We start from the raw sequence: 25441 nt of genomic DNA, 5'->3' as shown, positions 1-25441 counted from the left end.
TTTCTGTATAAAATATACTTTGGTCCCGTTTCTGTATATAATATCGTGTATGACTGTTCATTCAACGATGAACCGATTTTTGTGTGTGATTAGTAGCCGAGTGATGCTTCCTAACGAAGTGACAGACCGGACCGTGCACGTAGCGGCTGTGTAGGGGCCGATTGCTCTGCTTGTGTGTATGGTATAGTCTATTAATCAACTCCACATCACAAAACCAGCCCGGCTAGCTCAGTGGTCAGAGCGTGAGACTTGTCTTCTCTGTGTCGTGGGTTCGATCCCCACGCTGGGCCAAGCACTCCTTCCTCTCCCCAGTGTGTCTGTAGTGCTAATATGCCTACTAACTCGTCCTTGGAAAAATGTAATATAGTCAGTAAACGTTTAGTGTAATGTATATGCTTTGGCCAGAATTTCTGACGTGTGGATTTACATTAGGAATCATTCGAATGTGGCGGAGTTTTGTGTGAACTGTGGAAAAATGTGATCTGCTGTGTACTATAGTGTTTGTTTAGCTACTTTGCCATATATATTATAATATATATATATATATATATATATATATATATATATATATATATATATATATATGTATCTGATGTTTGCGTTTTAGTTTTTTGTTGCATTAGTTAGTCTTACATCTCTGTGATATAAGTTGATTATGCTGGCGGTAGTGTTGCTGCTGTAAATAATACTGTATTTCTGCTGTTGTAGTAATTGTGGACTTTACAGTAGTGTAATCGTTTCTGAAGTAAAGCATAATAATTATGACCATAAACGAGCACTGCCAGAGGAATAAATTAGCCGGTGCAAAATCAAAATTTTGTAGCATCACACTTTTTTTTTCCCTTTTATTAATTTTAATTGTCATAGTGTAGAAGATGGCACCAGGGTACTCGTACCTCTGGCCTTTGCTCTTGAAAAAGAGGGAAAAGCACAAGTACCATAAATTCTCTTCCGGTAGCGCAGGTGACATGCCCACATCCCACAGTTGATAAAAAATTCATTGCTGACATTTACCCTGGCGTCGCAGTGGATCTCATTCTTTTGAGTGCCACATTTCCAAAATTCGTATAAATTGATTCGTATGTTCTCAGTTAAGCTCATTCGTTTTATTTCTAAATTTCCAAAATTCATACAAGTTCATTCGTATGCTCTTAGCTAAGCTCATTCATTTTAATTCCAAATTTCCAAATTTCGTACAAATTCATTCATATGATCTCAGCTTAGCTCATTCGTTTTAGTTCCAAATGTCCAAAATGCCTACAATTTCATTCGCAAGATCTCAGCTGAGATCATTAGTCTTGATTCCAAATTTCCAAAATTCGTACAATTCAGCCAAATGGTCTCAGGTAAGCCCATTTGTTTTATTTCCAAATTTCCAAAATTCATACAAATTCATTCGTGGGGTCTCAGCGAAATTCATTCGTTGTATTTCCAATTTCCAAAATTCGTACAAATTCATTCATTTGGTCTCCGCTAAGCTCATCTGTTATATTTCCAAATTTCCAAAACTTAAAAATTCAGTGAAATGGTCTTAGGTAAGCCTATTCGTTTTCATTCCAAATTTCCAAAATTCGTCCAAATTCATTCTTATGATCTCAGCTGAGCTCATTCGTTATAATTCCAAATTTCCAATATTCTTACAAATTCATGATCTCACCTCATCAAATTCGTTTTAATTCTAAATTTCCGAAATTCGTAGAAATTCGTTCATGTTGTCTCTGCTAAGTCTCATATGTCTTAATTCTAAATTTCAAAAATTCGTGCAAATTCATTTATATGGTTTGAGAGCTCATTCGTTTTATTTCCAAATTTCCGAAGCTCGTACAAATTCATTCATATGGCCTCAGCTAAATTCATTTGTCTTAATTCCAGATTTCCGAAATTCGTGCAAATTCATTCATATGATCTCTGCTAAATTCATTTGTCTTAATTCCAAATTTCCGAAATTCGTACAAATTCATTCATATGGTCTCTGCCAAGTTCATTTGTCTTAATTCCAAATTTCCGAAATTCGTACAAATTCATTCATATGGTCTCTTCTCAGCTCGTTCTTAATTCCAAATTTCTAATATTCGTACAAATTCATTCGTATGATCTCAGCCAAGCTCATTCGTTTTATTTCCAAATTTCCGAAATTCGTACAAATTCATTCATATGATCTCGGCCAAGCTCATTCGTTCTATTTCTAAATTTCCGAAATTGGTACAATTTCATTCATATGGTGTCAGCTAAGCTCATTCTTTGAGTCCTTGATTTCCAGAATTGGTACAAATTCTTTCATATGCTACTTATAGATATAAATAACGGTTTCTGTCATATTTTGGATAAATACTTAATTTAATTATTGTTAAGTTTGAAGTGATGTGTTTGTAATGCGTAACGATGTATTTTTTAGCTTCCTACTTAGAAATTGTTTATCCTGTTATCGAAGAGATTTTGGAAGATGGTATTTACATTTTTCCTTCTTTATTCATTGCATTGTACATGAAATATTGTTTTCTGTCTTTTTTGTCTAATTTTTATATGATTTTTTATGTTCATTGAATAATGTTTTAGCAGTTGTATTCTTTTGCCTTTAAATTTCCACAGCTCTTCATTGTATTTATGTTTCGATAATTTTCTTTGGTTTTCATGTATGTAATAACACTTTCAATATGTATATTTCTTTCCATATTCAGTGCTTAATATCTCTTTAGTACATTAAGAAAAATGATGTTTATGGAACGCATTAATATCACTCCGTATTCATAGCTCACTTCACTTTTAAAGTGTGACTAAAAGCTGATTTTTTTTATAATGCCAAGTTGGCTGAAAAGGAGCCAGGATACATGAGATGTTTTCATCGTATGTTTGTTGTGCAGTATTATTCTTTATCTTATTTTGCACACCACCCTTCCTGCTTCGATACATCCTGGATTTTAACATTTCTCACAAAGATTGCAACTTGATATCTCTCGTGTGGTGTTAATTTCTTTTACGCCACATGTCTTAGTTGAGGCCTTTTGTATGTTTATATACTTTGAAATAATGTCTAAAACTGAATGTGTAATTTTTTTCTATGTTTATTTTACAAAAATGGTTGTTTTCTTACTGAAAATAAACTTAAGAACAATTTGATATCCTAATCGGTGTTGATATCAGGTTATGATCATTGTGAATTCTCTATTATTATTCCTGGAATGATCTGATCGAAGGGGGTTGTATTTAATTTTTACTGTAAATGAATTTTAACATATTTTGATTTGTTATCGTCAGAAATGTGTGGTATCCGAATATACCACTGAAAGGTAACCTCGTTCTGCATTTACTCTTTTCTAGGTAATGTAGTTTTTTCTCTTGGGTGATGAATTTTATTTTGCAATTTGGGTGATGAATTTTATTTTGCAATTTGTGGTAAAAAGAACGCTGAACGATGTGGGTGCGTGGTTATTTTGTGGCAGCGAGATTTAATTGATATAATAATATGTATATATGTAAATAGCATTTTATGACGTTACTTTCTCCTGTTATGTGTTTTTACTTGGATTTTTATATATCTTTGAGAACTTGTGGCCTTCGCTATTTTTATTTACTTTTTAAGGTTAATGCACCAATGTACATATAACTTTTTAACTTACGTATTTCTTTTGTGATATTTCTCATAGATTCCATAGATATCATATTGAGACTAGATCAAGTATCTTGTATGTGATACAGAATTGTTTCATCACATGTGGTTATAATTAGAAATTATAGTGCATATGTGAAGACCTGACGGTATATTGGCTCGTTGTTAAATGGTATTTGGCAAAATTTTACATATCGCTGAATTGTGATTGTATTGATAACCAAGTGTGCGATGAACTGAAGACTGGGCTTTATATGCATTATTATGGATAATTTAGTTCTCGTGCCGTGAAGATTATAAATACGTCCCAGTCGATTTTGAGTTTGTGTATTTATCACTGAAGCCTTATTACTTCTGTCAGCGATACGTGCATGACTGTTACCGATGTGTAATAAACTTTGCCACAGGTGTCTGCATGACTTTGTCCCCTATGTCAGATTAACTCTCACCATGTATAACTCATTTCTCCACTGATTCCGGAGTGACCCATTAACTCGTCACCAATGTCCGACTACATTGGCGACACCATGGGTTGGGGCACATCTCGCATGGTGCACCCTGTGTCGCTCATGTCGACCAGAGATACAGCCAACACCACTTGGCACTATGGTCCTGAGACCCCCCGCCTGCCCCCTCGACCTTTCAAGAGACCCGCCAGGAGTGCCACCATCACCTGTCGCGCCGTTAGCGGGACCATACGAAGGAGAATATCTACTGTGGCTCCGGCCACCTGGGGCACGCTCGACCCTCTGTCGCAGTCTTTGGACGAGAGTCAGAGAGGGGCTGACCCTCCGCTCGTTACAGTCCATGTCAGGAACAACAGCTGCGCCGCCTCAGGGTCGGAAGCCTTCTTCAATCTGACGCAGCATGGCGGACGTAGGGGCACGGCTTTGTCGCGGTCGTCCTCTTGCGTTTCAGCGCTCAGCCGGGGGTCTTACATGATCCACGGGCTCTCGCCTTCCACGCCCCCTATTATCCCCTCCACCCACTGTCGGAAAATAGGGAGGAGTGCTAGCATGGCACCCAGCAGCAGAAGAGTGAGGCGGAGCTATAGCGTGGCACCTGCTGATACCTACTCCTCTTCCGTCGGCATACCTGCCGGACGGGTCATGGGACGCCGTGCCCAGCGGCAGCAACAGCACCCAGTCTTAGTGCCATGTTTTGGCGACCAGCCGGTGCACCAAAACCAGCGGGTTCAGAACCAGCTGCACCAGAATCCGTTTTTCATCCAGCATCAACCTGAGCCTCTCAAACAAACTGTGGGGTCCCTGGAAAGAGGGCTGGACGAGGCAGTTACTGTGGGTGAGTGTGGCAGCGCTATGCCTCGGTTGTATGCCCCGGTGGTGCCACCGCCTTTGCCGCCTTCCTTACCTCCGCTTCCTATGGGGCATCCTCCTAGGTGGCGACCAAGGGAGCCGCCTAGCACCTGCTGTGGGTGCTTGTGCCAGAACCCTTGTAGCGTGGGCATTCTGATTGCTCGCTTCTACAAGGCTATGCTGAAAGTCGCCTCTTCTTGTAAGTATTTCTGATAAATATTAGTCATGACATAAAGCTTAGAAAAAAAACTTGCGTAAGGCAAAATACAACATTTTTTGAACTGCAAAATTTTGTATATTTGGCAGTTAACTATTATTTTACACGATTCCTTACAGGTTATCTAAATAATTAAAAGGACAGAAAGTTGTTTTCTGGGTTGCCGCAGTGTCCTTGACCAGAGTATTAATTGTTATTATCAAAGAAATTTGGTGATATGCTAATTATTTCTTTTTACATTTAGCTAGTCTTAAATGGCACAGTCTCTTTATTATCATACGGCAATAAAGATTTTCCCTGTATTTAAGATGGTCAATATCTAAACTTTCCATTGGGAAAAAGTGTCAATATGATGCCCTTGTGTAGGGCAAAGGAAGTTATCAAATCAAAATTTATACCCAATAGAAAGCAGTATAACCAACTTATCAAAACTGAGTTTCTTTACTTCTTGTATCCAAAGTAAACATAAAAGAAAGAAAATAAAAAAAACTCCTTCTATTTTATACACGGAATTATTACTGGACCTGTCGAGCGAAAATATCACCTTACCTCTCAGGTGAGAGGTGATTTTGGTCAAATGAACTTCGCGTGTGGCGTCGCCCTTCAACTCCGTGTTAATTGCTACATCACTGAAATAAAGGAATTTAATTCGTAATTTGTTTATTGAAGTGTTTCCCTTATATTTATTGCAATGAAATAGAATTTTAATTTTTAACCTCTGAAGAGTTACCCGAGTATATCTTCATGTTCAGTGAACATTAGTTTAAAAGTCCGGTATATATAAGCGACCTACAACCGAGCTAAAAACGCGTCATGGTTATGCAGGTTTTGGTAGGTGAAAGGTAATTTTAGAAAGAAGAAACACAAGTAGTGTGTCTGTGTGTGCGTTTATGCATTTACTTATGTATTGTATAAATCCTGTTTTTTAAAACATTCCCTTGTAGCTTTAATCACATTGTCTTGTATTTAATTGAATTGTTGTGATATTGCGAAGGGGATAGACATGAAAGAGCTGGATTTCCTTGGTTTACGCAAAACGGAACGGATACCATTTTCTTACTGTGAAATTGTTCAGAGAAATATAATTCGCATGTAAGGTAGAGCACTAGGCAGCTTTAGCGTGAAAACAAAAATATAAAATTTGAGAACTAGAACTTGAGCTGTTGAGGAGCTTTCTCAGTGGGCTTAAGTCGTTATGGCCAGTGCGATTTTAATTAACGCTACTTTGACAATAATTTTTTTTTTTTTACAATACTATGACACTGTGAAAGTTATATGGAAAAGGAATTGAAACACTGAGGTACTAAGACGCTTATTTTTTTCTTTTGACACTATGAAAGTTATATGGAAAAGGAATCGAAACACTGAGGTACTAAGACGCTTTTTTTTTTTTGTTAAAGAATAATAGCGATGAAATTCATAAACACTTAGGTAAACAGTTGAATAACGCGTTGAAGGGAATGAAATTCGTGGATCTCAGAGGAATTTTGTCTTACGTTAAAGGAATCAAAACTGAAGCAGTGGTTTTCATGGAGACTGACAGACGTGTGTCTTATTATAACACAATTCCGCAACGGTGTTTAGTTATGAAGAAACGTCTGGTTTTTTGCGTAATGCTATTGTTCTGTGGCCTTGGCCATGGCCTCTGATCCTTTGCTGGGACGTGCTGTGTGTTTTATAACTCGATTATTAATTACTGTGATGTGATTTGTCTCCTTAAATTAGAGGGAGATGTTTGGAGAGGTTTCCCTGTGGTGCTGGAATGGTTCTTTTGTCTTTGTCAAGCTTACGCTTATTTTATCACTCGCTGAATATTGAGAAGTGAAAGTTTTATCCCATGTGAATAAATGTGTTTATTGGTTGTCAAAATTAATAAGTTATGATTTTAAAAAAATTATGCCGTTTATGCTAAGCATTTAATGCATAGTTGGTACTCCTGAAATTTTAAACAGGTCTGGTTGAACTACTTTCTAATATAATAGTAATAATTATCGTTGTCATTTTATACGTCATTACTTTTTTAATTGCACATGAATATGAGTTTGAAGAATAAACGAGAAGGTTCCGTTTACAGCTAATAGTGTTTATTTTATATTTTAAGTATTTTACAAAGATAATTGTTGATTTTGAATGGCTTACAATTACTGCCTAGTAATAATCGTGCAATGACTTCCCCGATGCCAGTGATTATAATCAATATCTTGTGTTTTTTAATCTCTTGCGTTAATTCAAGATCTAAAAGTGTGGAGACTTTCCCGTGTAAAGTAGTGAAACGGTTCTTTGTGACGCATTGGGAAAGCCTGAAAAATTAAACTCCATTGTTAGTCATGTCTGACAACGAAGGCTGCCTGTTATCTCAAGAAAGGCTCCTAATCAGAGTTTTATGGGATGGTACTTGGGAGAAGCATCAAGGTCGAACACATTATCTTGGCCCATTCATACGTTAGTAGGAGGTTTATTGTTTTTATATTGTTTTTGCAAGTTTTCTTTGTGAAAGTTCGTCATTTTCGCGTTCTTTTTCAGCTTCGTTCATGAACGGCGAAAGGTCATGGCAATGGAGTCCCCGTTTGAAGGCTGTTTTAACTGTTTTCTTTCGATCTTACTCATTGACAGATGAAATATGTCAATTAATAATTTTCGCAAGACCTTCGACCTATTCAACGTGTCCTGGTTTATGAGGTGTCGTATTGAAGGTTGGTTTTGTATTCCTAAATTGACAGAGGAGAAAGCCATGTACCGGGTATTTCTTATTCCGCCCCATACATACACATACACTCTAATAAGTAGGGTTAATACTAAGGACGTGTTTCTTTTCTCATAGATACGTGATGATACCGTACGTGAATTTCTTTCGTTTTACTTCGGTCGTAGTTAGACGATGGAAAAAATTCCCTGTGCCGTATTGACAGTCTGCTCTAATCCTAACTGCATTGCATGACTTGATTAACGAGTCTTTTTTTACCAGCTTTAATCACGAGTCCATACATAAGCACAGGGGGTGCAGATTCGTTTTTACTATAGGAGACCTTGAGGGTAATTCATTTGAATGTGATTTGTTGTTGTTAATTTATTATTGAAGGCTGTGTCGCGTGCGCTCAGGCATATATATATATATATATATATATATATATATATATATATATATATATATATATATATATATATATATATATACATACATACATACATACATAATTAGTAAGCAATCATGTGCAGGATAATTGGTCAACTGAAGTGGTTGACAGGCTGGGCAGTGGTCATGAAGAAAGCACCCACATTCTAAATTACGATTTGAAAACGCTAAGATAATCTCTTCCGGAGTTAGTCCTCAAAGGGAAAAGATTTAACATATATATATATATATATATATATATATATATATATATATATATATATATATATATATATATATATATATATATATATATGTTTACATATATATTTTATGTGCATGTGTATTTGTGTATATAAGGAGAGAGAGAGAGAGAGAGAGAGAGAGAGAGAGAGAGAGAGAGAGAGAGAGAGAGAGACTGCAAAACCATTCTGAAAATAAAGTGAAAGGATTTTGAGTCACTATCGAAAGTGCCATCTCCGTTGTTTATAAATCTCGGAAAAAAGTTCTCGTAGACGCCGTGAAAACGAGTTATTGCTTTACTTCGATCATTACAGCGAATGGTTTTATGAGCAAAGTTTACATTGCCGAGTCTTGGCCACATAAATCGCGCGCTGGATGTGACTGTGCAAGCACCCTTTAGGAGCAGAGCCGCAGAAATAGCAGCATTTGTTTCGAAGCGGAGGGCCGTTGAATATCCATCGAGCTCCTTGGCGGAGGAGGTCTCGTTTGATTCTGCGTCTGCCTGCTCCGATGAGAGGCTTCTGGCGCATCAATTGCCATTTGTGGAATCACCGTGATTCGTCGCATTATGGACACTGTCTCTTTGATTACTGGGATTAGGATTGCTTTATCGCCTCCATTTTTTGAGTTTTATTTGGACTTTATATTTTAGCGTGACTCAAGGTGTTCTGAATTGAGAAAATGCTCCCTTTTTTTATCACACCTACTTTTGTGGTTCTCTCTACTCTTGCATCACGCGTGAAGAATCTTATCATTTCTTTCTCTGTCTCTTTCTCTCGCTGGTAACCTCGTTCAGATAACATAATGAACGATCAGGACAAGTAGAGACAATTAGATTCGTTCCTTACAATCCTGTATGCCTTTGTTGACCGAAGTAATGATGTATGTACCTTGTTGTTAGTCGATTGCTGTTGTAGTTCGCACCTGTCGGGGAGAGAGAGAGAAGTTAAGTATACCTTAGTTTTACCAGACCACTGAGCTGATTAACAGCTCTCCTAGGGCTGGCCCGAAGGATCAGACTTATTTTACGTGGCCAAGAACCAATTGATTACTTAGCAACGGGACCTACAGCTTACTGTGGAATCCGAACGACATTATAGCGAGAAATTAATTTCTATCACCAGAAATAAATTCCTCTAACTTTTCATCAGCCGGGCGGAGACTCGACCTCGGGCCTAGCGAGTGCTAGTCCACAGTTCTACCGGAGAGAGAGAGAGAAAAAAAAAACGGGGATACAGTATTCAAGTGATTCAGTCGCGTCTCCTGCTTTTTTAACATTAATCTTGAGAGTTGAAGTTAATGTTCATTCAAAGAACTTCATTCCTGAAAATTCTGTTTAATTCTAATCGAATAGTCCGTTTTCGACAAACAGTAGTCTGTTGTTTAAGACTGAGGGAAACGCAAGAGATTAAATGGAACTGTGAAATTCCCTCTCAAAGACTGCTGTGGTGATCAAGGAAACTTGGGGTACGATTTAGTAAAGGACACGACAAAAGCGGACCAAAAAGTGTAAGTGGACGTAACATTCAAAAAGGAATTCCAATAAGTTCGTCTGTCAAATTTCATTAACAGTGTGAAAACTATGATTGCCAATAGCTGTATTCATTGAATGAAAAAGTACGGTTATTGAAGCCATTAATGTGAAAATAATGCTCTGAACCAAAGAATTCCATACTGCCGGTCATGTCAGCGTAATTAAAAAAATGAAATAGCAGCTCAAAAATTCGTTAGGCTGCGGAAGTATGTAATTTCAGTGACTGATATGACAAGAAAGAATTATTATTCATTTATTTGGACATTTTTACTTGAAAATGCTATAGAACGAAATTTGCGCCTCAGATGAAAATGGTAGAAGATATGAAGTGATGATAGAGTATATTGATTAAAGCTAATAATGATTAATTTCGTCAATTCCGATAGGGTCGTGTTTAAAAAATGCATGAGACGCCTCTTTAACATTTAAATGTTGTATCCCCAAGTTTCACTTAAAGCAAGGCTTATTGTGTCCTCGTCAGTTTGCGTTACAAAGCAACTTACTGGCTTTATAAACTAATAATGAAGGTAACAAAGAAATATTGCGATGTCATTGAAGAGTTCACTGACACCAAATGGTGGTGGTTCGTTAGAAACAACCAAAATTATTAAAATGTAAGATAAATAAAAAACATGCGAAATCAGTTGTTAGTTTAGTTCATTGTCGTATAGAATTTTCCTCGTAACAGCTGGAGAGAGAGTTGAACAACAGTTATAGGTGCGTGCTTTGAAAATTCGGGAATGAAACTCATTTCTGTAAACAAGCCGGAAGCATTTTGGCGTGACAACCCTTTTACAATTTTCTTAATTAAAAGCAACATTACGTGTATCCATTTTTAATTAATAGCACTTGTTTTACACATAGTGTTTCAATTTTCAGAAAAGATTATCGATATTCTTATGGACACTGACCCCAGCCCAGATTTTGCCAACTCATTTTTATATCATTGTAAATTGAATTTAATGAACGCTTGGACAAAATATATGTTAAGAAATAAGGAAAGACTCTAAATATATTGATGTCGATATCCTGTTTCTTAACAGCGGTACTTAAATCGAGACACAAAAATAATATATAAAAGAATATTCTCATAAAAATAATTCTAATTATAAGGCGTCAGTTTTGGATAGTGAAATTCATAGATAACAAGTGATAAATGCGCCGAGGTTTCTTCGGCGCAATCGAGTTTTCTGTACAGCTATATGAGCCGCGTCCCATGGATCTTTAACCACAGCCCGGTGGTAGCCTGTCCTATATCGTTGCCAGTTGCACGATTATGGCTAAATTTAACCTTAAATAAAATAAATGATACTGCGGCTAGAGGGCTGCGATTTTGTATGTTTGATGATTGGAGGGTGAATGATCAACATACCAATTTGCAGCCCTCTAGCCTCTGTAGTTTTCAAGATCTGAGGGCGGACGGACAGACAAAGCCGGCACAATATTTTTCTTTTACAGAAAACTGAAAATGTTTGTTACAAGACTATATGAAACGAAATGATACGCAATGACTTCAACTTTCAGATAGCCAATTAACCATTTTTAATAGTTCTTCATTGGACGGGTTGGTATCGTTCTCGGCTAGTACTCTGCTGGGCCCGCGTTCGATTCTCCGACCGGCCAATGAAGAATTAGAGAAATTCATTTCTGGTAATAGAAATTCATTACTCGGTATAATGTGGTTCGGATTCCACAATAAGCTGTAGGCCCCGTTGCTAGGTAACCAATTGGTTCTTAGCCACGTAAAATAAATCTAATCCTTCGGGCCACCCTAGGAGAGATGTTAATCAGCTCAGTGGTCTGGTTCTACTAAGGTATCTGGTTAAAGTTCCCAGGGTGGTTGCGGCTTTGTTTCAGGGATTCGATTTGTATTGGAAAAATGTTCATACATTTTCATCTTAATGGGGTGCTCCAAGAAGGTTCTACCATTCTCTTTCTCAGCTAATATCTTGGGATAAAGTTTTGTCATTTGGAATTTTTAACTTCCTGTTTTTCTGAAGGGAATCTAAGAATTTCTCGCGCCGAGTATACATACAGTAGGTAATTACGTATATTTTGTGGGACTTTTAGGATTCTTTCCCATAATGATACTCCCTAAGGCTTAGACATTAGAACAGAAAAATCTATTTAAGGCGCGGAAATCTTGAATTAAAGGTTAACAAAAGCCCTATGAGTTTTTAATGGCAAGCACCCATTCGCCTGTCCTAGCCCAGGAGATGCTCGGCATGGGTGTGTGTGTGTGTGTGTGTGTGTATGTGTATATATATATGTGTGTGTGTGTTTATGTGTATATATATATATATATATATATATATATGTGTGTGTGTGTGTGTGTGTGTGTGTGTGTGTGTGTGTACAGCATGTGTTTGTTTGTGAACATAAGTATATAAGCGGATCACTCAAGGTTAAACATTTACTATATAGACGACTCTTGTAGCTGTACTGACTTTAGGTAAAGGAATCTTTTAGCTTTATTGATTTTAGGTAAAGAAACAAGCTGTCCTCGTATTTATTCATTGCTCTTTGTGCTTTCTTTATTTACAGAAAGGGATGTATGAAAATATGGTGTCGGTTCTTGACATTGTCTGGCCATCTACATGAGTACTTGCGTACACACATGTATGCGGAACAGCCCTAGTAGTGTAAACATACTAGATGTGGTTACACTACTAGGGCTGTTTCACAAATCATCAGTGGCACGTAAAATCTCTGGCCTCGCCAATGAAGCAATTGTTATTCAGCAAGGATCTGATCAGCAAAGGGAATTTTACTCGGATGGTTAGGTGGTTAAAAGCTTTGGTGCTCTCGTGAATTCTTGGGTAGGGTAAAGACACATCCACCAGATATATTGAGGTAGCAGAAGTTTTTGGCTCGTTGTCTAAGTGTGTTTAGTTGCGTAATAAAATCAAGTGGTCACATTTGATTCTACTCCAAGTTACTATTATTCAAGTTATTGTTGATATACTTATGTGCGATCGTGTTTTTTTTTTTTTTTTTACGATGTGGAGGGATACACCCAACTTTACACTTCAGCTCGAGGCCCGTTATAATTTTCATTGTGTGAGCTGAGAAAGATCCTTGGGATAGACTGGTTCCACAGCGACAGGTGTAGAAGTTCATAAAGAGAAAATGCTGCCTTCATTCGTACCCTTGTAAGCCGGAAATGCCTCTATTATAGGATAGGACGATCTTAAAGAATAGATGACAGTCATTTTCCAAAGGGAATGTTGTGAGGGTGAATACAAAGAGGGTTGGCAAAGAAGGAAAACTTCTTTCGCGCCTCTCCGTCTCTGCGACTCCTGGGATCGACAGCAACGCAAATTTAATTATCCTGAAGACAGTCCCCAGGACCGAATTCCCAGGAGACAGGGCAAAGAGGGCATTGGTATTGGTGAAAGGGTTGGTGGAGGTGTAAGGAGAGGCGTGTTGGCGGTGTAATTTTCGTAATGACCATGAGCTGTAATACTAGGAAAAGTCTGAGATATATATATATATATATATATATATATATATATATATATATATATATATAGATATATATAATATATATATATATAATTTATTTAAATGTGTTATATATATTCATATATCTATATATATATATATATATATATATATATATATATATATATTCATATATCTATATATATATATATATATATATATATATATATATATATACATATACATATATATATATATATATATATATATATATATATTTATATATATATATATATATATATATATATATATATAAAACACTGTAAATGGTTTTCTTGTCACCGCGTGTGAATATGTGTACACATGTATGTTTGTCCTTAAATGTACATATCCATATGATATGACGCGCACGTATATATAATTATACAGTATATACATATATATATACAGTATATATATAATGTATGTGCGTTTATTTATGTATGTATATGAGTGTGTATATATACATACAAACGTACGTGTAAATACAGTATTTGAATGCTGCTAATCAGTAAAAGGACAAAATCTGCGCCAGTTGCTCGTCAGTGTCAGTCATCCACATAGCTTCATATTTTCAAGCTCAGCACCTTGCATGTTGCATGCGCCGTAATTTATATTGCATAGGCAGCGAGTGCCCGTTGTGAAGTCAGTGTTCCCGGTGATTTATGAGCGTATGTGTACAAGAATCGATTCTGAATCCTCCAGTATGTTGGGTCGTTGTAAGTTTTTTTTAATGGTAGGTGTTTGCACTTGACCTTTCTTTCAAATCTCGTGTTTCGTGGGATTACGATTGATCTGCATATCTGGTTGGAAGTGGATGTGAAGTATTCGCGAATTTTGTCAGGTTTTGTGGGTGTTTGCTTTGGAGAGAGAGAGAGAGAGAGAGAGAGAGAGAGAGAGAGAGAGAGAGAGAGAGAGAGAGGTTTTACGCATTGCTAGAAAATTTTAATCCCACAAAAAAGATTTGAGCCTGTGTACATTATTTCGTCATTTTAAATCCAACTTGATTTGTCATGAAAACTGAAGGATGTAAAGTTTGATATTCTGATGAAGTCAACGAAAAAAGAAATTAGTAATGTGTTCATAAAATTGTGCTTCACGATGGTTAGTTTGTGGTGTTTTTTCCGTATTTAAAAGGAAAGTTTTATTTTAATTCATGATGTTTTTGCCATGGGGACATTAGACAAAATTAGAGTGTTTATACGTTTCCCACGTAATAACTGTGCAATTATTTTTATTACTACCGTTTTGTCATTACGGCTATTAATGCTTGTGCTTTAGGCGGACAATAATTGGCCGTCATGTTTGGTCAGTGTTATAATGTGGATGTTGAGAGTATTGACAAACAGCCGTTCCCCACCATGAAATTGACTTGCGGTCTCCGATAACGATTATGCTAAGTTTTGACGAAACAAGATTGCTGTAGGCTCGTTTATCTCTGTCACTTCTTTGGACGGCGAAAGAGGTGTAGGGTGGGCGGCCGGGTGTGGATGGGTGGACGGAGTGGGATGCGATGTGAGATGTGATGGTGATGAAATGCCGTCGTCATAATGTCCCCATTACAGTTCTGGCTCGTGCATTGGTCAGAATTTAGTTTTATTTGTATTTTAATTTTTCTTTCATTTCCACAGTACTGTGTTTTATAACATTTTGAATGAGTTACACATTTATACGAGTCAGTATGTTATGTCCTAATTCAACTGCATTTTGTGTTTCGTCTCTTGATTACTTTTTGTGTCTATATTATCGTATTTGACATCGTCGGGTGATTACCGCTAGGTCCTTAAACAGCTGTTATATATCCTCTGAATCATTCATTATAGTTATTCTTCTTCCACCAATTTATTTGTTTACCCCAGAAATACTCAGTCATTTTATCCTTTGATTTGGAGTGTCCACTTTTGCCCGTATTAAGATATATCAATTACCTGAGTTAGAAGTGAATTATCATAAAGGCTTTCTGTGCCGCTAGTTTGCCGAAATTTTGACTGTCAGGTGTTAAGTCACCTTTGAAACTGGTTCAAGAAATCTCGTTATTTCATAAGTTGAGAAAATGTTTTTCCGGCCTGTATCGTTGTGACAGACAACAGAAAATGCAGAATTTTATAGTATATGTTAGCCCTGATATAACGTTAGCCGTATGAATTACTTTTGGGTTTATAATCTAGCCCAAGTACGGTAAATTAATGAGTATATTTCTTTGCTCTCGAAAATCCTGTTACACCAATTTGTAAGATACAAAGAACATGTATTCTTGTAAAAAGTGGCAGAAAATGAAGTGTATTTGTTAACCCGGTCGTTGCTTGACCTGGATCGCTGACCAGACAGTGAAAGATTATATGTTTTTAATCAGCCATAAATCGGTGGCGAACAAATGAAAGCGTGCATTTCTGATTTTTTATTTGCACTCTGGAGGTAACTGTTTCATATGCATTCCGAAGACTCACCTAAAGTAATATTTTTCACACAGCATTTCTGTTAAGTTTTTTTTTTTTCGCCCAGTCTTTCGCCTAGGTTCTCTTGCGGGAATTGCCACCTATTGTGACTGCACTGCTATCATTTTGGTCACATTATGTTTTGTGCACTGATTACGAGTGACTTGTCAAGTGCGGAAACACTTGGCAGCGGGTTCGCTCTTCGTAGCTTCAGCTCGGTTTTTCCTTGTTCATTGCAGAGAGGTTAAGGTTTGAGGAGATTCCACATGTAAAGTGTCTAGGGGACAACCAAATTATTACTTTTACATTCCACATCGGAAGGGGAAAGAACAAAGAATAAACGAGGAAAAAAATGCCCTGAAGAGTGTTCGGCGTAATCGAGTTTTCTATACAGACGTCACAGCGTATAATCAAGGCCACCGAAAATAGATCTATCTTTCGGTGGTCTCGGTATAATGCTGTATGAGCCGCGGCCCATGAAATTGAATCACGGTCCGGTTGTGGCCTGTCCTACATCGTTGCCAAAAGTACGAATATGGCTAATTTTAACCTTAAATAAAATAAAAAGTAATGAGGCTAGAGGGCTGAAATTTGGTATGTTTGATGCTTGGAGGGTGGATGATCAACATACCAATTTGCGGGCCTCTAGCTTTAGTAGTTTTTAAGATCTGAGGGCGGACACAAAAAGTGCGGACGGACAGACAAAGCCGGCACAATAGTTTTCTTTTACAGAAAACTAAAAGGGATAGGCCTTAGTAAAAGATAGGTCTGGCTTCTCAAAGAATTGCAAAGCGTGACTGTAGGTAGGTAGAACAGTCATAGACCCGGAAAAAGTGGAACGGTGCTGTAGTGAGTTGATGGCTGTGTATTATTAAGACCTCCAGGTTTTTATGAAAGGATTTTGATTATGACTGATATAATTTATATGTATTTATGGGTTGCATGACGGTAATTTTGAGATTTTCTCTTATAAAGAATGAGTAAATTTTAGAGATGACCATTTATGGTGATATGCCCGTTTGATACTACATCAGTCACTTAATATGGTTGAATGATTGCTGAGTGATCATTCAACCATACACACACACACACACACACACACACACACATAGTGTTTATATTTACTAGCGATGGGTGACAAGTAGCATGCTCATATAGCAAACGGAGAAAAATGAATTAAAACTCTGTTTGCTCGAACATGCATATTAAACATCATATATATATTCTCCACCGGGGGAGGGTAGTACGAGACGGGAGGCTGGGGATGAGTGGAGATGTTTGGAACAGAAAGCAATGGAAGACAAGAGTGGCGGAATTTGTGTCGCAAGGCATTGAGACGATGGTGATTTTAGATATATAAATACACACACATGTACAGTATATATGTGTGTGTATGTATAATTATGTGTTTATATATGTATGATGTATGTATATATATATATATATATACAGTATATATAAATATATATATATATATATATATATATATATATATATATATATATATATATATATAGAGAGAGAGAGAGAGAGAGAGAGAGAGAGAGAGAGAGAGAGAGAGCGAGCACCAGTGGGTTTTTAAAAAAGTAGATGTGTTGTCTCTGGCATTTCCAGCACTAACGTTGCTCATCACGTGTTTTATGACCTAAATGTAACCTTGCAACTTAGTGTTGTATTATTTACCCTCAGTTCATTTAATCATTTTGCGTGACTTTAACGATTCATTACGTTCGGAATGGGAATCAAAGGCCTCATTATGACAGCCAGTGTTTGCTCTGTCGCCCAAGAAAGGGAGAATTCGTAATGAGGAGTCGTTAGATGCGACGCTGTTTGTTCGAGAAGTTGCCTCCCTCCCTCCCTCTCTCCCGCTCTCCCTACCTGCGGGCGTTATAAATTAGAGGACGTGTGTGGAAGTCGCGTTGACCGAGTTGCAGTTGCGTTTACAGTTCTTTCTAATGTGTCTTACGAATTATTATTATTATTATTATTATTATTATTATTATTATTATTATTATTATTATTTAATTAGAAATTGCTCGTAGTAGCATGAGTCTTGAAATGGAGAAACAAATCCACAATTACATACGGGTACATGCAGTATAGTTAAAAATAAATCTGTACAGAGAGCTTTCGGGAACCTGTTCGGTTCCCCTTCCCAGTCGCAAAGTGGATTCGAACAGATTCCCGAAACCTCTCTGAATAGATTTATTTTTAAATATGTGTACCTATACATTATTGTGGGTTTGTTTCTCCATTATTATTATTATTATTATTATTATTATTATTATTATTATTATTATTATTATTGTCTGGATACTTTTTATTTTAATATTCATCAGTCCCGTATTTCTTCATTGCTTTGGCCCCGTTGTCTAAGAATGACATGAAAAAAGGGCTAAGACAGCATTTCTTTGAAAACACATACACACACACATACACTCACACGCACACACACACACACACACACAGACATATATATATATATATATATATATATATATATATATATATATATATATATATATATATGTATATATATTTATATACTCGCGCACATACGCTATTCTCACCAATATACAGACTCATATAACATACCCATGTATGTGTGAGTATGTTAGTACTTATTTTTATTCGTATGTGCTTTGTAAAATTGCAATGTATGAACTACGTCAGCAGAATCAATGCTTGACATGCCTCCGGTATTCCACAGCTATTATGCAAATATTTATGAAGTACTCTGGGATGATGCGTTATATCGGAAAACAAAAGAATGTAACATTTATTGCATTTGACGTCGTTATTTTATTTGTTGTGTCCGAACACGTTAAAACAGAAAGAATGAAATATCTGCCTTTTATATTGTACTATACTATAATGGGTTTTATTTGGCCGTATGGAGATGTATCGTTTTACAATGGTTGCTGGTGTAATGAAACTATCGTTTGCGTTTGTGTTGTTTTGAAGAGATTGAAGTATCTGTTGGCGAGGGGTGGGACGCTTTGTAGTGTTGCATTTTATTTTTTTTTCAGATATTATTATTATTATTATTATTATTATTATTATTATTAGTAGTAGTAGTAGTAGTAGTAGTAGTAGTAATTATAATCAAGAGCTTTGAGTCAGCCTTTTGAATGTGGATCATAGCTGTAATGATGCAGTACATCGCGATAAGAACTGGACGCACGTCGAGTGACGTCATAGTATTGAATGAACTTGGTTCATGCAAATTTTACTCGGTTTCAAGAACAGGTTTCGTGAGGACCAATTTACAGTCCTTATTCTCGTGTAAATGAGGAATATGATAAGGCAGCACCTCAACTTTCGCTTAAACCTAGTATATCAAGGACGCTAAATTAGCTTTTAAAATTTTATTCCTGAGTTCGTGATTTGATGTAGTTAACTGTAACCTTGAAATGATTAAATGCTGTGCAGTGAAGATGAATTTATCCTTTTTTGGGGGAGAAAGTCTTACATTTGCTGTGGTATACCTAAGTTTGTTGATGGGTTAGTTTTTCAGTGTAATAAAAGCACGTTAAAAGAAGAAGAAGATTATTGGTATGATATGCATTAATGGATAGACTGATAAAAACTGCACGATTAATTAATAGGGATTTATAGTAGAATTAAGCTTTATACAGAATATAATTTTATAAAAGCTAATTATTGGACTTATATGATTATCATAAGCATGTGGCAAATTTATTTGTTAATATGCCATAAATATTTTTTCTGAAAACCACCGATACAGATTTACTACTGCTTATTAGTAAATTTCAGGTAAATTAGTACGTATATCTGGTTATTGCGTACCGCTCATTAAAATATAAAAGAAAAATGTCTTAATGTAAATGCAGCGAGTGAATTGTGTCATCTCGTGACTGAGAGAGCGCGTCCAGAAATGCGCATTACCAAGAAAGCTCCCCCTTGACGCTTAAAGAAAAAAAAAAAAAACGAAGTCCCAAGGGTATAAATTTTCTTCATTATACTTCTCGGGCGTAATACGTAGAGCGGGCTGTGATCAATAGTTTTAGAATTAAATGAAGTTTGATATACTTTTTCTGTACATGTGATTCCAAATTGTCGTGATATTGACCATGCCGTGCATGCGATTTGACCATTTACATTAGTCAGTTTTGCGTTGTCCGAATTTTGGCGTAATTCATCCCAAGGGCGTTATGTTTCTTCTTCTTCTTCTTCTTCTTCTTCTTCTTCTTCTTCTTCTTCTTCTTCTTCTTCTTCGTGTTATTATTATTATTATTATTATTATTATTATTATTATTATTATTATTATTATTATTATTATCATATTTACTCATTGAGCAGAAATTGCTGTTATACTGTGTGCCTCCATGATATAATACTGTTCGTATGCCTGTTCATTCAATTTGATGAAAATGTAATATCATTTATACCTTGTCTTTTTTATAGCCCTTTTCTTCGTCGCATCGAAACTGTACCGTTATAATAACACTTAAAATTCCATCAACTTGATTTGATGTGATTGGGAAACGGTTTGACAACCAGGGTTCTATAGCCTTGTCGAAGTTGAAATATTCACTCTTTGAATAATCATATTTCAATTACGATCCTGAGGTTTATCATGCGTGCGTGTTTATTTATAAGTAAACATTATTACTTAAAATGTTATTGACTTAGAGAAAATAGGTGTGGTTGACATTTTTTAGTAAGGCCGAGGTTGGCCAGGTCACTATGTCGTGATATATGTAATAATCTTTTAGTGTCTCGACTGAGCTTCATTGTTAAGCCTAATTCTCAATAAGTGGATGTCTGTTTGCTGATGATAAATCCCAAGATTGATTAAAGGTTCCTATGAAATTCTCGTCCTTATGACATTAAGAGGATTACCGCAGTGCAGTTCTTGTGAGATACTTTGTAAAACATGCAAAGTGAATCCGTATTCTTCCGAGAGCGAGTTTCGGCATTCTGAAGGTTATCATGTCTGGAGTTCTGCAAGAAGTTTGTCCAGTTAAGGGCGACTTGAGAAAACTTCTTTTCAGATAGAGGAAGATTTACTTTTCAGTGGTGGCTGTAATTTCATTTAATTTCTAAATTTGAGGAAGATTGACTTTTCAGTGGTGACTGTAATTTCATTTAATTTCTAAATTTGAGGAAGATTTACTTTTCAGTGGTGATTGTAATTTCATTTAATTTCTAAATTTGCGTTTAATTCGACTTGAGGGTGTCTCGTGTACTCTAACAAGAAGGAAGCGTAGAGATTTTGTAACTTTCAGTATTTGTTTTACTTTTTTTTTTTTTTTTTTTTACTTCAAATCATGCCTCAGTGTGAAGTGTTATCAAGTCTCTCTCTCTTTCCCTCTCTCTCTCTCTCTCTGAGTGTGTTAAGTGCGGATCCCAAGCTGCGATTTATTTTTTTTTACTTCAAATCATGCTTCAGTTTGAAGTGTTATCAAGTCTCTCTCTCTCTCTCTCTCTCTCTCTCTCTCTCTCTCTCTCTCTCTCTCTCTCTCTCTCTCTCTGAGTGTGTTAAGTGCGGATCCCAAGCTGCGGTTTATTTTTTTTTTTTTTACGTCAAATCATACCTTAGTTTGAAGTGTTACCAAGCCTCTCTCTCTCTCTCTCTCTCTCTCTCTCTCTCTCTCTCTCTCTCTCTCTCTCTCTCTCTGAGTATGTTAAGTGCGGATCCCAAGCTGCGATTTATTTTTTTTTTTACTTCAAATCATGCCTCATTTTGAAGTGTTATCAAGTCTCTCTCTCTCTCTCTCTCTCTCTCTCTCTCTCTCTCTCTCTCTCTCTCTCTCTCTGAGTGTGTTAAGTGGGGATCCCAAGCTGCGATTTATGTCATTGCATTCCCCCAAGCCAAACATCTCTCTGGGCCATTCATGAAAGGAGCAGCTCGAGGAAAGCGCCCAGTCATTCCTGGCTTCCGGGGAAATTCCTCCCAATCCAGGTCCCGAAGTACGCGCATTGAAGCCCCTCCGGGAATGCTGGAATTAACATGAATATTGATAACGACTTGCAAATGCCGAGTGCACAAGTTCACGTCATGCTGAAGAGTCATCAAGGTCTTTCGTTGCACTGAATGACCCCTGTTAATGACTGCTCCCGCCTCTCAGCGGAGTCATCTCGGCGCGTTAAATCTTTATTGGTTCATGACGAGTTTCTCTCTAGTAATAATAATAATAATAATAATAATAATAATAATAATAATAATAATAATAATAATAATAATAAACGGGGGATGATAGGTTGATTTTGGATCAGTCAGAATAGTTCACCTGCCATCTTGATAATAATAATAATAATAATAATAATAATAATAATAATAATAATAATAATAGTAATAATAAGCCTCTTCATCTCTATAACAAACCCCAGTTTGTGTCCGTATTTTTCCATATATATACATATATACGTATATATATGTATATATATATATATATATATATATATATATATATATATATATATATATATATATATATATATATATATATATATGTAGCTCTGGCATTGTTATGCTTTTCGTCGTTTGGACTGGCCACCATCCAGTCCAGGACCAGCATCTCACCAGCGGCTCTTTATATAAGTAAGCAGAATGAAAGTTCCTTGCCTTATATGTAGGTTGGGAGTTCAGAGGTCCACAGGAGGCTTCTTGTCCCCCTTAACACCTTACCACACATTTGAGCACGGACCCGTCCTTGCACATGGCAGGCTTAATTTAAATCACCCAAGAGGGACCTTACTCCTAGAGGGAGGGGGCTTACTGTCTAACCCCCCCCCCCACCCGCTTGATTGTGATCATTATTTACTCTAATATATGTACAGTAATAATGGTAACAAAGGCGTTAGTAAGGGATGAGCTTATTCACCTCCGTGTTAAAGGCCATTAAATTTCCCAATATCACGTATTTTGTACAGTGAATAACACCGGTATTTGCAGTTGCCTGGAGCTGTCTCTCATCGTTCAAGCTTTTCAGGCAGACAGTTGTTTTGTTTGATTTTATTTCTCAGGTTGTATGTTTTCATCGCCGATACTTTTTTTTCTCGTCTTTGGCTTTCCTGGGAATACTAGGTATCATAAATTAGAGTGTAATTCATTTGTGAGAGACTCAGTTCTTAAGGATCATAATAAGGTCATTCTAGAATTGGGAACAAATATGCCCTGGTGAAGAGAGAGAGAGAGAGAGAGAGAGAGAGAGAGAGAGAGAGAGAGAGAGAGAGAGAAAGTATACCTTGGTTTAACCAGACCACTGAGCTGATTAACAGCTCTCCTAAGGCTGGCCCGAAGGATTAGACTTACTTTACGTGGCTAAGAACCAGTTGGTTACCTAGCAACGGGACCTACAGCTTATTGTGGAATCCGAACCACATTACACCGAGAAATGAATTTCTATCACCAGAAATAAATTCCTCCAATTCTTCATTGGCGGGCCGGAGACCAGAACTCGGGCCTAGCAGAGTGCTAGCCGAGAACTCTACCAACTCGTCCAACGAGGACCTTAGAGAGAGAGAGAGAGAGAGAGAGAGAGAGAGAGAGGATGATCCATTATTCTACGAATGTGCAGCGAATCATAGAATAAGGGTTTGCAACTCTGCATGAGATTTCGCAAGTATGACGTGAATCATGCGGCGAATGTGAGATGATGTAAAACATGAGAGGCGCAGATTGAGGTAATTAGAAACGTAGCTGACCTTCGATATTGATTCTGAGTAATTGCAGATAGAATATGATTGCAAAAATGTTAAATAGATGGAAAGGGAACAATTGCAAATAAACGAAGATTATACTGAATGTATGATTTGAGAAAAGTGATCTTACGAGGCGGAGTGATATTTCGGCATTCATTGTCCAAGGTACTATATTTAATGGGTTGGAATTCGGTAAACGATTTTGGAGCGATACTTTAGAACTTTGGAAAAATGTTCATCAAGATTGTTTCAAGAAGATATTAAATTCATTCATATTTGGTGACTTATATAAGCGAAAAACAAAATTAGTGATTCCTACAGAATAAACTAACAAGATTTGCCTTTTAAAGGATGGCCATGCAAGTCTTTTTCGACGGAGTGGGGCCGAAAAAAAAAAGAACATAACCAGATGTTAAGTTGAAGGTTTGGAAGTTGCCGCACATTTCACATTGCATGTCTACATGGCCTGATGTGTTTCGTCAGCATCCTGACTAAATCGTTTTGATGTAGATGCAGTAATAAGTGCGATTATTGACTCAGTGCGAATACTAATGCAGCTATAAATTCAAAAGCTACCTTAATTTTTATTTACCATTAGCATTCCATACGTATCTATATCTATATATGTTATATAATATATATATATATATATATATATATATATATATATATATATATATATATATATATATTATATGTATGAAAATGTAAATTACTAAGAGGACCTCATTAAAACTGGATGGTATCTAGCGGAGATATTTACTCAGGAAAAATTACAAGCTTTCTAGGTCTGTTAGTCCTAGAAAGCCTGTAACTTTTCCTGAGTAAACATCTCCGCTAGATACCATCTAGTTTTTATGAGGTCCTCTTAGTAATTATATTAATGTAGAGAACAATTGTGTAAGTGGTGAAGTTAATGTATGTATATACAGTATATGTATATATATATATATATATATATATATATATATATATATATATATATATATATATATATATATATATATATATATAAAAGTATTTTATATATATTTTATATATTCACCCTGCTACTGTAATAACAGCTATATTTTATATATTCACCCTGCTACTGTAATAACAGCTGCAAGTATTAGCGAATTCAAATAAGTCCGTAACAAATTCCCTCGCGGCTCACGCAGATGTCCATTATTATTGATATTTTTGATGCGGGTGCTAAATCCAGGGCTTAGCGTCCCGTACATTGTCCGAAGGTGTCTGCGTTGCTGAGAGGAAGCGGAATCTGTTAGATCCCGCAGCTGCCGCCAGTGCATCAGTCCGTCAGCGGCCAGGGTCCCATTCATCACGTGTTGATGAGAGTTTGCTCGTGTGTCGAACTACTTCTCGGTAGTAACCCGGTATGTATCCACCACGGTCCAAATCCACTTTTGTCCAAGTCCGGGGTAAACTCACGCTAAGTAAAGTAGACGGCCGCACGAAGATATCGTTTATTCATATAGTTTGTCGACCACACAATATAGAAATGGGTGTATATAATATTTCGATCCCAGAGGGGTTAGTACTAAACACGGCGTTGAAAGGAGCTTCCGCCATGTTTAGTACTAGCACCTCGGTGTTGGTGGATACATATCGGTTTAGTACCCTTCCTCTCTTTAGATTAGTCGGACGATAGTTTGATGGCCGGTAGCAAGTGAGGGGATAATAGGCTTGGTGGTTGTTGGCTTGTTTTTGTGTTAAACGAATAGTGCAGCAGATAATTGCATATTTCATAAGAATCGTTCAGATAGTGAAACAAGCATGAAATTTTGCACAAGTGCTCTTTAAAGTTCCTCTATCAGAAAGGG

The 25441-nt window shown here is 36.6% G+C and overlaps 1 protein-coding gene and 1 non-coding gene across 5 annotated transcripts in view; both read left to right on the top strand.

Annotated features, from left to right (window-relative positions):
• The window catches only part of Btk29A (tyrosine-protein kinase Btk29A), a 666915-nt gene that overhangs the window by 178950 nt on the left and 462524 nt on the right, over nt 1-25441 (top strand). Inside the window, exon 2 of one of the 4 annotated variants that reach the window (XM_067094351.1) lies at nt 3645-5122. The exons of 2 other annotated variants lie outside the window; for them this stretch is intronic. In XM_067094351.1, the coding sequence (XP_066950452.1) occupies nt 4111-5122 (1012 nt within the window). In that variant the 5' untranslated portion in view covers nt 3645-4110. Of the gene's footprint in view, nt 1-3644; nt 5123-25441 lie in introns of those variants that run through there. One more of the 4 variants, XM_067094350.1, reaches the window with a different exon arrangement.
• On the top strand, nt 218-290 carry TRNAT-UGU (transfer RNA threonine (anticodon UGU)). Its single transcript has one exon. It is a non-coding gene; the product is annotated as a tRNA-Thr (tRNA).

The sequence above is a fragment of the Macrobrachium rosenbergii genome, chromosome 50 (assembly GCF_040412425.1).
Source record: "Macrobrachium rosenbergii isolate ZJJX-2024 chromosome 50, ASM4041242v1, whole genome shotgun sequence".
Taxonomy (NCBI): Eukaryota; Metazoa; Arthropoda; class Malacostraca; order Decapoda; family Palaemonidae; genus Macrobrachium; species Macrobrachium rosenbergii.
Note: the sequence above shows the minus strand (reverse complement) of the source record. Positions and strands in the feature narration are given on the sequence as shown.